The sequence below is a fragment of the Cololabis saira genome, chromosome 11 (assembly GCF_033807715.1).
Source record: "Cololabis saira isolate AMF1-May2022 chromosome 11, fColSai1.1, whole genome shotgun sequence".
In the NCBI taxonomy this organism is placed as follows: domain Eukaryota; kingdom Metazoa; phylum Chordata; class Actinopteri; order Beloniformes; family Belonidae; genus Cololabis; species Cololabis saira.
In genome coordinates this window covers 7928949-7943299 of record NC_084597.1, presented here as the reverse complement: position 1 = coordinate 7943299, position 14351 = coordinate 7928949, and the positions used below count along the sequence as shown (strand labels likewise).

Sequence of the window (14351 nt, the reverse complement as noted above, 5' to 3'; positions counted from 1 at the left end):
TTTTTTTACATATAATTCTCAAATACATTCATATAATACTAGACAGGTTAATCATCTTGATCTTCCTTTTTATAAAGCTAAACACGGTCAGTTTTCTCTCAGATATCGCGGCGTACAGATATGAAACTCCAAATCTCACATTATCAAAAGCTCTGCTTCTCTAGAGATTTTTAAAAGAAATTTATCATCTCATTTAATTCAAGTTAAAAAAAATGTCATAAGTTTTCTTTGTTGATTTTTTTTTTTTTTTTTTTTTGATTTTTTTTTGTGTGTTGATGATCTGTAATTATGTAGTCTAACCTTCTTTGTTTTTTGTTTATAGTCTTCGTCTTGTTGTGTTTTTGTTTTTGATTTTTTGTAATTACTGTTTTACTTCCTAAATTGAGGGGGAGGTCAGGTTAGCTACATAAACCTGTTGGCTTTTTGACCTCTCCTGTCACATTTGTTTTACTATTTGATTGCAAGTGTTACTTTTTATTGTGTGCAAACTAATAAAATAAAAAAAAAAAAAAAAAAAAGACGGGACTATCAACAAGAACGCAGTGATTTGTACATTTTGTAAAAAAGAACATTTCCAACACAGGCCTAGTCATGACAGTCAGAGCCGGATTAACGCAAAGGCAGACTAGGCACGTGCCTAGGGCCCGACAGGGGGGGGGCCCAGACAGAGGGACAAAAAAAAAAAAAAAAAAAAAAATTTTTTTTTTTTTTTTTTTTTTTTTTTTTTTGTATGCACACATATTAATGGTTGATAACATGCCGGTAAAAACCTAAGGCATATATATATATGTGCATTATTACTATATTTAGTATACATACATATATATATACGCATACATACGCACAGGGCCGCCGCAAGGGATGTGCGAACCGTGCGACCGCACGGGGCCTGGCGCCCCAAGGGGCCTGGCGCCCCAAGGGGCCTGGCGCTATGGGCCGTTTTTTTTTCCCCAATTTTTTTTTTTTTTCCCTTATAAATATCAACAGTCACGTTCCATTACAGACCCAAATGTGTACTAGTCTGTGCATATCAATAAATATATGTGCAATGATGACGCGTGTCTGTTGTTCAATACAACTGATCAGACCAAGCGCAGACACAAGCTGCTCTGATCCAGACGGGTGGAGTTGGAACAAACTGTCACACAATGTTGAGAGAACGAGACAGATTCAGGAAATTTCCATCAGGGGATGAAAAAAGACAAAAACAAAAGAAAATGGAAGAGTTTAATGCCTCTCTGAAAGGCTCGTTTGATAAATTTGTTACAAAAATCACCGATCCGACCGGGTCTCAAGCAGCCGTGGGGCCCCGTGTTGAGGCAAGCCCAGATGATGATGAGGCAGGGGAAAGTATCCAGTATTTTGCTAATTGGAGAGTTAAAATTGCGCATATAGACACCCGATCAGACCCGAAAAACCCAAAAATTTTGCGCGCGCTCGCTACGCTCACGTGCGAGGGCCCCCCTGGCTATTTCACACAGGGCCTCGCAAATCTCCCAAACGGCTCTGCATACGCATACACATAGATACATATACACATACAGACATACATACTACAGCACACTTTGTCTTACTGCAAATTGTATTGGTCTTTGTAGATTTTACTTCTTATTTAACTATTCAATTTAATCAACACATTTAATTAAGATTTTCTGCAAAATGCTCACAATCGATAAGATAAGGATAATTTAATAGCATTTAATAGAGCATTGTAATAACGTATAAATAATAAAAATCTAAAAATAGTCTGATAGACTGTTTAATATACAACACATGACTTATTTTGGAATACAAAGAACCACCTTGACTATGACTTTGCTATGTAAAATGTGAATTAAGTTTTATTAGTAACTTTGGTAAGTTTAAGATTTCATAAATAACATCGATGGAGGGGGGTCCAAAAATCACAGTCTGCCTAGTGTAGTCCATTTATTTAATCCGGCTCTGATGACAGTCGTGCTTGTGTTGCAGGACGTTGATCCAGAGTCTGAGTGGGGACGCAGGACGGTGTCCTTCAGGTAGGCTGCACGGATCTCACCCTTACACACAAAATCCATCACTTTTTTCCCTGTTTTTGTGACAGGATTTTTCCTTAAAGGGGACCTATTATGGTATCTAATACCTATTTTAAACAGGCCTTGAATGTCTTAAAAACAAGCTTTTGATTGTTTTTGCTAAATAAATTAGAAATTCAGCCTCTGGGCCATGTCTTTATCTTCCCATTCTCTAACCTCATTATCTATGCAGGATTCTGAGTGGGCGGGGCTATGATAATGAGGCTCTGTGCTGATTGGCTGAATGACGTGATACACCCAGTACTGGAGTTTAGGGGGGATGAGGGGGGACGGCATCCCCCCTGAAATAAAAACGGTCAACATCATCCCCCCTGTAAAACTGCCATCCCCCCTTTCCATCCCTTATGTCATTTCATCAATGAATGTGGTTTTACTGCTATTTCAACATTTAGAGTCATCACCAGAAAAATAACTTATTTGACAATTTTCACCTGTTTCAAGCAAATTTTCACTTGAAATAAGTAGAAAAATCTGCCAGTGGAACAAGATTTATCTTCTTATTACTAGCAAAAGAAATCTTGTTCCACTGGCAGATTTTTCTACTTATTTTAAGTGAAAATGTACTTGAAACAGCTGAAAATTGTCAAATAAGTTATTTTTCTGGTGTTTTTTTTTTTTCTGGTGATGACTCTAAATGTTGAAATAGCAGTAAAACCACATTCATTGATGAAATGACATAAGGGATGGAAAGGGGGATGGCAGTTTTACAGGGGGGATGATGTTTTTTCCAGTGATGAGTCTTGTTTTAAATGTAATGAGATACTAAAATGAGACATTTTAACTAGAAATAAGACAAATATTCTTGTTAAGATTTTGAGTTTTTGCAGTGATCCATGTTACTTATCCTGTGAAGGACAGAGTCATATTGATAAGTTCAGAAAAGTGTTTTTTATTGTTGTGTTTGATGTATTTGATGTAAGCCCAGTGGATATTTAAAGCTTACAGAAGGCTGCATTTAACTGCTGCTATGTCATTCCTGCAGTATTTCTGCAGGTGTTTTGGTCACTGCTATTATTTGTAATATATTATATTATTTGTAATCAGCACAAATTATCTGTCCCCATATGATAAAATCCACCATCCCCCCTGATTTCTTTTTACAACTCGAGTACTGGATACACTGCTATGAAAAAAATGGCGGAAGCTCCGGCCGGCGGAGTTAGTTGTGGGCGTGGTTTCACGCATCGGAGGCCAACCGATGTAAAACGCTCCTGTCGTTACGTAACGACGGGAGCAGAATCTGAACGGCTCGTAGATCCACATCACGCTGGACGGATCATCCGGGCGGTTGTACAGACACTAGGGGTGTAACGATACACTAATCTCACGATACGGTACGATACACGATATTGAGGTCACGATAACGATACGATATTATAGCAGTATTTTTTTAACAACCTTGAATGAGGAACATATGACTGGAAAAAATTGTCTTTTATTTGAAAGACACAAAATATACAAAACAATGCTGTGCATTTGCCCTATTGTTACAGTTTGTAATGCTTTATAACTGTTTAAGTTTTGAAGAGAAAGCCAGGCCAACCATTTTTCACAAACTGAACTAAAAGTAAATGTCAGGTTTACATTATGCATCTTCAGTTTCATACAAGGAAAAATATTTTGCCACAAACTGAATAGTTTCTCTCATGTATGATTTGACTTTTTTCTTTCTAATTTAACAACTAAAATTAAATAAATAAATAAAAGTAAATAAATACATACAATTTTACATCATAAAAAAGATTGATTCATGCTCACCTTATAAGTGTAAGAGGAGATTTATTTTTGTTAAGAAGTTTATTTTGGTAATTCAGGGTTCATTATTTTATAAATATATTCTTTATATTCTGATGTAAATCAGGGAGTATAATGACACTAGTCAGTTTATCTGTAGTTGTTAATATGTTTTAGATTGGGCGGAGTGATACAGCACTAGGTGCTGTGTTGATGCTCTAAAATCCTACGCTGTTGAGCGGACATTAAAGTACACTGGAGCGCAGCAGAAGTTGCCCGCGTGTTTATCCTACTCACGACCCGAAAAAGGTTGAATTTAATAAGGTAAGGCTTAACTCTACACCAGCCTTAACATAAGTAAAAGTTCAGAGCTCAAAACGGGACCACAAAATGGGACTAGTTTCTTCTGAGCGGAGTAAGATTTTGGTCCGCGGGTCGAGATGCGGTCGCGGTCGCAGTCGGATGCGCGTTACTAGTCAACACAATAGATTAATATTAATAACCCAATATCGCGATACACTTTGTCACCTCCACGACACGTATTGTGACGTTTTTGTATCGCGAAATTTCGTGGCACGATATATTGTTACACCCCTAACAGACACTGCAGAATCTGGTTGCTTTCCTCCTTCTCTGAGTTGGCAGGCTGAGGGGAGACCTACGGTGGCCGAGACCCGCCATTGCTGAAAATAAAGTAACGCTGCAAACAGAAACAAACGCAGCTGCAAATAAAATAAACGCTTAGCAAATAAAATAAACGCTGCAGACAAAAAGAAACGCCGCTGCAAATAAAAGAAACGCTGCAAATAAAATAACAAAACGACGCAAATAAAAAAGCCACAACGGAAGTGAATTACCGGGGACTATTTTTGCCGACGCACCGGTGTTGCACATTAAAAATTACACGTAGCGACGTTGAACACTAACCTTTTCACTTATTTTCTCATTCATTGTTCTTCTTATTCCTCGCTCTTCTTATTTCTTCCTTTTCACTTACGTCCTCTTCTTCTCTTCTCACATAAAAACATCGGTGCATCAGCAAAAATAGTCCCCGGTAATTCACTTCCGTTGTGGCTTTTTTATTTGCGTCGTCTTTTTTTATTTGCAGCGGCGTTTCTTTATATTTTCAGCGTTTCTTTTATTTGCAGCGGCGTTTGTTTTTATTTTCAGCGTTTATTTTATTTGCAGCGTTTCTTTAATTTTCCGCAATGGCGGGTCTCGGCCACCGTATAGACCACTTTATATATGTTAAAGCAAGAGAAAACCTGTTTTTCATAATAGGTCCCCTTTAAACTTTAAACCTTTTACTTAAGTTTTTTGTATTTCCGGTTCTAGTTCCAGCTGCGTCTCAGGAGGATTACCAGCGCGTGACGGTGAAACCAGGAAGTTCTGCTGAGCTGCCTTGCCTGGTCAACTCCAACCTGGCCCAGGTGACGTGGAAATGCAACGGCTCGGTCGTCACCGAGGCCTCGCGCTTCCACTTCATCGCCGAAAACGGGCTCCTCATTTACAGCGTGGCCCCCGAGGATCAGGGTCACTACGAGTGCTGGAGCACGGAGCTGGCTCCGGCCGTCGGCAGGAACTTCAGCCGTCTCCTGGCCGGATACGTGCTGACTCTGGACCTGCCGCCCAGACCCCCGGTGCAGGCGGGGCCCGCGGGGCCCGCGGCCACCACCGCTGTCAGCCAGGAGACGAGTAGCACGCTGGCAGCCGAAGGTAATGTTAAGACAGACGAAGCCTCACTAACTCCCACCAGCGTCGTAGCCACCGTCCTCTTCACCCTGCCCCCTCAAACCGACTCCTCACTAACCCCGCCCCCCAGCAGCACGGTCAAGTTACAGCCAAAGCTAACGCCGAACTCCGTCATCCCCCAACGCGACAGCCAGGACCCGGCGGCCGAGTACCTGCAGCACAACAACAGCATGGCCCTCCTCTTCCTCTTCCTGCTGTTCTTCCTCCTCTTCCTGGCCGCGCTGGTGTACAACTGCTACATGCAGTACCTGCCGGCTCCGTGCCTGAGGCTGAGAGCCGCGCTGCTGGGCAGCCACAAAAGCACCAATCCGACCGAGTACGCCTCCTGCGAGGCGGGTTTAATGGAAGCGTCCGGGGCCGACAAAATTAACCTGACCGAGCAGCCGACGCAGAACGGGACCCAGAACCTGCGGGCGCTCCGCGACACCGGATACGAGACGGAACCGGAGTGCGGCAACGGCCAGATCCCGTCCCACAGCTTCGGAGGCGACAGCGCCTCCCAGGACAAACCTTTCGACGTCGACTGTGACTCTCAGTCCATCCAGTTTGCAGACGCAGATGAAAATTACTGCTAGCCAGACGTCTCACCTTTTGCTTCCGTTTATTTCAGAGTAGAAACGACAACCTGCACGTGTATGGAGCCAAATCAAGGCCAAAAGTTTTGCTAATTTGAAAATAAAATTTGAACCTGAAAATTCTTTTTTACAGTTTCAATTTTATTTTTTTCAGTATCAGATCTTTTTTTCAGTTTCAAATCTTTTTATTTCAGTTTCAAATCTTTTTTTCAGTTTCAAATCTTTTTTTTCAGTTTCACTTCTTTTTTTTTCAGTTTCAAATTTTTTTTTCAGGTTCAGACTTTTGGCCCGGATCTGGCGTGGGGGGCGTGGCATCAACTGAGAGGGGCGTGGCATCATGAGTGACAGCAGAACAGAGAAGGCGGGGGACGTTCCTCAGTCATGTTGCCTTCAGGAAACGTAGGTTGCAGAAGTTATCAGTAGAAGTTTGATTCAACACTGTATATACACCATATTCACGTGATTGGCAGTGGAAAAAACTGATATTAGTGACACATTTCTGTTTGAATGGCTGTTTTAGACCGTACTTGGCACCAATCGCAGTATAACAGCAATAAACTATGCCAGACTGTACAGTTCAACAGCCACACTTCAAGTTTGACATTTCCCACTTCAACATACTACCAAGTATGGTCTAAAACAGCTTTTTTAACAGAAATGTGTCACTAATATCAGTTTTTTCCACTGCCAATCACGTGAATATGGTGTATATATAGTGTTGAATCAAACTTCTACTGATAACTTCTGCAACCTACGTTTCCTGAAGGCAACATGAGTGAGGAACGTCCCCCGCCTTCTCTGTTCTGCTGTCACTCATGATGCCACGCCCCTCTCAGTTGATGCCACGCCCCCCACGCCAGATCCGGGCCAAAAGTCTGAACCTAAAAAAAATTGAAACTGAAAAAAAAAGATGTGAAACTGAAAAAAATAAAATTGAAACTGTAAAAAAGAATTTTCAGGTTCAAATTTTATTTTCAAATTAGCAAAACTTTTGGCCTTGATTTGGCTCCATACACGTATTTTACACAAGCTAAATCTTGATTTGAAAGCGATCAAGCAAAGGTTAAATCATCACGTAGCTCAAACCTTGGCTGATTTGGTTTAGGACTGAACGATTGTGCAAAAAAAAAAAAAAAAAAAAAAAACTGTATCCATGGAAACGGCACCCTTTCAGCATAGTCCAGCAAGAAAAGCTATTTCTTCATTCCAAATTGGAAACATTGTTTACCAAATTGGTAAGTGGGTTCTGATGTTTTCCAAATTGGAATCACGTTTATGTACAGCCTGGGTTTTAAAGAAGAGGAGAGAAATCTGCATCTTTTTGTCTCTGTCGCTGTTGAATTGACGTTAACGCTTCAGCAAAAAAGAATAACTTCTCAGGGAAGACTAACTCTGTACATAGTAGCCTAGCTTTGTCGCACCATGTGTTATCATGTGCAGCACCTCGGCACGTGAGGTGGAATCTCACGCTTTGAAGGTCAGGAGAGAGACGAAAACAAGTGGACACGTGAGCGCCGGCGTGATGGAGCGATGGAGCGGTGGATCAAACCACTGCTGAGATGGTTTTTGTTTTACTTTTCTGTTTTTCCTTCCTCTCTGTGAAGTCCTGACGGCCCCGTGTCGTGTTGTGCAGCATGACTGGAACCTTCATGTTTAGAGCCCTGGAAACAATCTGAAGTATTTTTTTTTTAAGTTATGGTTTAATTACTTTTTTTTAGCATTATTTAAGGTGGCACATCTACATTAAATCCATTTTCTCTATTGCATTAGTAGTTCCTGTTTTATTTATTGCAGCAGCCTAGATATTTAGATCAGTCATTAGTCTCCTCTGCATGTCATCCCTTGTTTGGATTTTCCTCAAAGCTCTCCTCTTTTCCACCACCCCTTCTCACAGCCTCCTCTCCTATCGACACTTCATCCACCCTTTTCACCTCTGGAAGTAGCTCTCGCTCTGCCCTCCCTTCTTCCTCCTCCTCCTCCTCCTCCTCCTCTTCCACATCCTCTTCTTCCACCCTGTCCCACAATGTGGAGGCACGGGAGGCCGAGGTGAGGCTCTTGCCTCCCCTGCTGAAGGACCAGGCCTGGGGGGTTCACGCCCAGGAGGCTTTCCTGCTCTTCTGCCTCGCTCTGGGTGAGTGGTGCCCGTCGCTCTAACCCCACTCCCTCAGGGGGGACATGCTTGGTTTGGAAATGAATTCCTCTTAACTCACTTAATCCATCCTTTTTTCCATCATTCCCACCCATTTCTACCTTGCATGTTGGCATTACCAAAGCGCAAACTAACCGAGAGTGAACAGGTTTGTGATCCTGGATTGGAGATGAGCAGGTCCTTTTTACTTCGGCTGGAGAAACTAAAACACCAACATGATGAATGTTTAAGCCAGAGTCATTAGCCATGTGTCAACCTTCACCGTTTAACGTCAACTAGGGATACTTTTTTTTCTGTATATAATTGTGAAATTTAAGAATTAAGAAATAAATGCTTCCAATCAAAGATTTTGAAAAAGAAATCTGCTCCATTGTCCGTACAGTTGTCAATAATCTGGGTATTCTTGTGCCTGTAAACATTTATAAGTACATTTGTGTGTATATATATATATATGTATGTGTATATATATATATATATATATATATATATATATATATATATATATATATATATATATATATATATATATATATATATATATATATATATATATAAATAAATAAAATGTATGTATGTATATATCTAGGAACATTTTTGAAGATGTGTATAAATCAAGGGGCATTTTGGGGCTGCAGCTCTGGGTAGAGAGATGAATAAAACATTGATAAATGTTTTCAGTCCTGTTTTTTTTTGTTTTTTTTTTAGTCTTTCTCATTTATATTAATAAAACAAATACAATACTGTGAAGCTTGAAAAATGTGAAGTGAGATTCAAATTTTCTAAATGTTAAGTTAAAATGAACCAATGTTAAATAAAACTATATGGAAGGTGAGTGGAGAAAGAAAAATAAAAGATTATTCCAACCATCAGCAGCCCTGAGCAGCGTCACTGACATTTGAAATAACTGATGCAGCCGACGAATTATTTTCTGGTTCTTTATCTCCAAGATGAAGTTTAGGTCTAAAACACCAGAGAAAACCTCCAAGAGTACAGTTCATGGAAATGTCAGGATAATCAAACGTACTATGGGCTCAAATTAATGCCATAAGTATTTTGTATCTGTAAATAAACTTTGTACTTGTAGAAATATTTTGTGCATGTGCAAAAAATATTTGTACTTATATACTGTACTTATATTTGTACTAATATTTGCAATGCAATGATGTGATTGGCTCTTAGTTTTGGCACGTCAAAACACTGCCATAACTCGTAGTTGTAAAAAAAAGTTTGTAGCTTTTGAAAAAAAGTTTGTAGCTTTTGAAAAAAAGTTTGTAGCTTTTGTAAAAAAAAGTTTGTAGCTTTGTGAAAAAAAGTTTGTAGCTTTGTAAAAAAAGTTTGTAGCTTTGTAAAAAGTTTGTAGCTTTGTATCTAGAAGTACAAATATTTTTTGCACACGCACAAAATATTTTTACAAGTACAAATATTTTTTGCAAGTACAAATATTTTTTGCACATGCACAAAATATTTCTACAAGTACAAAGTTTATTTACAGATACAAAATACTTATTTGAGCCCATAACGTACGTTTGAATGCAATAGACCTTCAGGAAAATGTAATTCTTTTTTGAGCATGCCCCAGGATGGGGTTGGAGTGGTCATGGTCGGGGCTCATATGCCTGTAAGTGGGCACAAGATGAGTGAAGCTAGTTAAATACCTGAAAAAAATGGTTATTTTATAGAGGATGGAAATATTCTTGTCTAAAATCATAAAGATGCATCTAATTGTATTTTTTTCCTGCTTTTTTAACTACTCTCATTAACAAATAATTTTGGCCAAGGGTGCCCAAACATGTGCATGCCGCTGAAAGAATATATGATCCGGCAGATCTTTGCACGCATGTTAAGATTTCAAGTAGAGTTTGTTGGAATGGATGGCCTCCAGCAAGCTGACAGGCAGAAAGCCTTTCCCATCGCGCCAGTGTCTCGACAGTAGGCGGTCAACACCGAGGTCCTGTTCTGTCCCGCAGGTCCTAGTGATCTCCACATTCACTGGCTAATAAACGGGCACGGCCTGGACACCCCTGTAACGGAGTACCGCCAGCCGCTGGGCCAGAGGGAGGTGCTGGTGAGCAGCTGGCTCCGAGAGGCGCCGCTCATCAAGGACGCCCGTTACCACTGTGTTGCTGAGGCCAGCACAGGAAGTGACACGTCTGAGGTCGACCTGCACCTCACTATCGGAGGTACACGGACCGGACTTTTGCATGGCTGTGAGAAACGTCCACTGTTTGTAGTCTGCCTCTGCTAGAGAGTTTTTGATGATAAAGAATGGATTAGATCAGGGGTGTCAAATGTGCGGCCCGCGGGCCGCATGCGGCCCGAGAGAGATTTTCATGCGGCCCACGAGAAGTTTCCAACGCAAAAAACCAAAATGATAATTTACTAAAAAGGAAGGCATAAATAATTGCCATGAATCGCAGCATATCCGATAATATATTTCTTCTACAAATCCATGGTCCATGGGAGCAGTTTTCGAAATTTTTTAGTTTTCTAGAATGCATTTGCCGATTTTATTTCTTTGTAGACGGTCGTTTATTTTTATTAACCGACTACTATTATATACTTTCGCAGGAAAAATATCACTGCTAAAAAAGATGATAGAAGATATTTATTCGGAGAATTTCAGTTTTGAATACGAGGATAGTGACAAAGTAAAACAGTTAAAAAAGAAGTGCTGACTTTTTCGGCACACTGGCGTAAATATCCGCGCCAATTTTTAGAAATAAATACACTTAATTGTACTGGAAAAATCTCTAAATCACAAAGAAACACTCTCGGATGTATTAAGAAAGATTTTGCTTTTAATTAAATTCCTATAAAAAGGCGAAATATTAAAAAAAAACACTTGTTTCTGTTTATCTTTGTAAAATGATATTAAAAGTATCTTACATAATTTGAAAAAAAGGAAATTTCAAGAAAAGATCCTGAAGAAATATATTTTACATAATTAGAGTGTAAACAAAGTGCATATTTCCTTTAAAATTAACTAAACTGATCTTGGATTAGATAACAATAGTAAAAAAAAAAAGAATTAGAAAAAAGAATTTTGCACCGTTTTTGTTATTTTGAGCGTGCGGCCCGCGAGAAAAAAATTGGTCAAATCCGGCCCGCCAAGCAAAATGAGTTTGACACCCCATGATTAGATCCATTAAAGATGTTATTTTTCGACAGATGAGCACATTCCATCCAGGGATTTGCACCAATGGAGAGGTGCACTCACAGAGCACGAGCAGCTGCTTAAAAGATGGGAAAAGGCCTGGGTAGGTCTCGGCTCTCGGAGCATGATTTCCAGAATCTCCAGCATAATTGTGCAGCTTCCTGGAATCACTCGCATCACGCAGCACCAATCTTAACCTGCGTGTCTGGCTGTTGGCAAGCGGTGACGTCTGAGCTTTTCCTCGTGGAGTATTTGAGAAGGGCGAAGCCCAGATAAATCAAAGCCAGACAATGAAGATTTTTGCACAATAAACAGCTTTAATGCTCCGCAAGTTGACTGTTACACTTCAATGTGTTTTACAGTCTGAATGAGGACTTTGCAAACTAATCAGGAACCTTGGAAGCACAGTCACCAGGGGTCCCTGCAGCTTTTTTCTTAAGTGTTTAACTTCATTACATCCAACTAAATTTTCCACAGCACATGACGGTTAACCACGTTCATCTGATATTGGATAACTAGAAAGTTATATGTTCCTTTGCAAAGACTACTTGTCTTCTGACTTTTTCATTAAAATATTTGGTTTAATTTCTGCTGTTAGGTTCTTTTGCATACGTTTTCCCGCACTTTTTCTGCAATATTAGTTAGAAAGTCATGATGGTTTTTTTTTAAGCCATTTACTTTGGCTTTACATACATAGCATTTTGTTTTCCTGCAAATCTGAAATGTGGGTGGCATATACATGTCTGGAAACAGACTACCGGCAGGTAGGGCTGGGCGATTTTGGACAAAAATAAAATCCAGATTTTTTTATTTTTTTCTCTGAAAACCCGATTTTCGATTTCGATTTTTTTGGTAAAACTACAAAAGACAATGGAATAAATTGTTTCAAATATTTTATCTTTATTTTTAAACAAAAATAGCAAACAAATTTTCCCATTGGGAATGAAGTGAAATTGAAAGATACTGTAAATCCTCCTTGAGTTTAGTAAAGTGACAACATTTACAATCTTCTTGACCAAACAAAGATGACTAGACGAGCTCTGTCTGTAATGCACGACGAGTATTAGGGCCAAACTAAGACAAAAAAAAATTGGAAATTCCGAGAATAAAGTCATAATATAATGAGAATAAAGTCGTAAAATTACGAGAATAAAGTCATAATGTTGCGAGAATAAAGTCGTCATAGAATAAAGTCGTAATATTACGAGAATAAAGTCGTAATATTACGAGAATAAAGTCGTAACATTACGAGAATAAAGTCGGAATTTATGAGAATAAAGTCGTAATATTACAAGAATAAAGTGTTAATTTATGAGAACTCTAACAGGAAGAGTGTGTTAAAATGTTGAATATTGAGCATCTTGTGAAGTTCTATTTATATATTTATAATATATTTAATATTACGACTTTATTCTCAAAATATTACGGCTTTATTTTCTTAATATTACGACTTTATTCTCAAAATATTACGGCTTTATTCTCGCAACATTATGACTTTATTCTCATATTATTATGACTTTATTTTCGTAATTTCCTTTTTTTTTCTCCTTAGTTTGGCCCTAATACTCCGTCTGTAATGCAGCCAGCTGCAAAAAAGGAAAATCGATTTTCCGATTTTCCTTTTTTTAACATCGTCTTGATTAATAAATCCCATTTAGATTTAAAATCGATTAATCGCACAGCCCTGCCGGCAGGTGTGTCTTCAGTCGTGACGATGTTTCTCAGCTTTGTTTTCCCCCTCTGCAGGAAAGCTGTGAGGGACACACGGCTCTGTGAGCACTGGCTGAATCTGGTGGTGAACTGGCTCCCGAGTCCAGGTGGACCGCACCTCTGACACTGGAACTTTCAGAAACCAATCAAAAGCGTCTCAGTGTCACTTACATGGGGGGTGGGGGGTTGATGGACCATGAAGCAAAGTTTTGGCAGTGCCTACCTCCTGCAGAGCCTCGCCTGGTTGCATGATTGATGGTTTTGGAGCTCTTGGAGACGAAGCCCAGCATTTTTCTCAGTTTGAGGATGTTTTTGCGCTGCCTTTGTTGCTACTTGAACTGATGGAAGCCAAAATCCTGAAAGCGGTGCTTGTATGGAAGAATAAAACTTACTATACGAGGTTTGCTAGCAGTTTTTGTATTTATAGTGTAATTTATTGTGGGATGTTTGCACCTTCACTTTCATCAGCACCACTCGTATTGGAAAAAGGACCATGTGTTTTATTCTTAAAGTCCTTTTCAGCCTAGACTAGAGTGACACTTGTTTATGTGAAAACAAGTAAGTTTCTTTATTTATAGTATAAATCTTATCTTTAACATAAAGCATGCTCAGAAAAAAACAAAAACAGTCTTGCTGTTTTCTTTCATTACAGTCATATTAAAACAGTGGCAGCTTTCCTGACAGATAAACACTTTGTTTACACTGATTTTAAAATGAATGCATCACATTCTTGCCACGTTAAAATTCATACATGTTTCACCCTTTTTATAAAGTGCACATTAGGAATGGGCGATATTTTACCGTTCACGATAAACCGTCAAAAAAATTCCTCACGATAAGAATTTGTATCTCACGGTAAAAACAATAAATTCCCGTTGATGTTTTTGGGAAGGAAGGAAGGAAGGAAGGAAGGAAGGAAGGAAGGAAGGAAGGAAGGAAGGAAGGAAGGAAGGAAGGAAGGAAGGAAGGAAGGAAGGAAGGAAGGAAGGAAGGAAGGAAGGAAGGAAGGAAGGAAGGAAGGAAGGAAGGAAGGAAGGAAGGAAGGAAGGAAGGAAGGAAGGAAGGAAGGAAGGAAGGAAGGAAGGAAGGAAGGAAGGAAGGAAGGAAGGAAGGAAGGAAGGAAGGAAGGAAGGAAGGAAGGAAGGAAGGAAGGAAGGAAGGAAGGAAGGAAGGAAGGAAGGAAGGAGAAAAAAAGAAGGAAG

General features: G+C 39.6%; 2 protein-coding genes across 2 annotated transcripts in view; both read left to right on the top strand.

The window, feature by feature from the left end:
• Positions 1–6208, top strand: part of LOC133454861 (semaphorin-4D-like) — a 107131-nt gene extending 100923 nt beyond the window's left edge. The window contains exons 18-19 of the mRNA XM_061733582.1: positions 1972–2018; positions 5145–6208. Coding sequence (XP_061589566.1) covers positions 1972–2018; positions 5145–6136 — 1039 coding nt within the window. The 3' untranslated portion in view covers positions 6137–6208. The remainder of the gene's footprint in view (positions 1–1971; positions 2019–5144) is intronic.
• Positions 6209–7568: 1360 nt separating this feature from the next.
• LOC133454860 (uncharacterized) lies at positions 7569–13809 on the top strand. The gene is made up of 5 exons (XM_061733581.1): positions 7569–7643; positions 7910–8267; positions 10253–10465; positions 11454–11542; positions 13186–13809. The coding sequence occupies exons 1-5, from the start codon at positions 7569–7571 to the stop codon at positions 13213–13215; spliced, it is 765 nt and encodes a 254-aa protein (XP_061589565.1). The 3' UTR covers positions 13216–13809.
• The last annotated feature ends 542 nt before the right edge of the window (positions 13810–14351 follow it).

Excerpts from the sequence above, each read along its gene's own strand:
- LOC133454860 (XM_061733581.1), top strand. The coding sequence starts at position 7,569 with ATGTGCAGCACCTCGGCACGTGAGGTGGAATCTCACGCTTTGAAGGTC. Across the intron at positions 7,644-7,909 it reads AGACGAAAACAAGTGGACAC|TTCCTGTTTTATTTATTGCA; the intron begins GTGAGCGCCGGC and ends TTGCATTAGTAG. Across the intron at positions 10,466-11,453 it reads CCTGCACCTCACTATCGGAG|ATGAGCACATTCCATCCAGG; the intron begins GTACACGGACCG and ends ATTTTTCGACAG.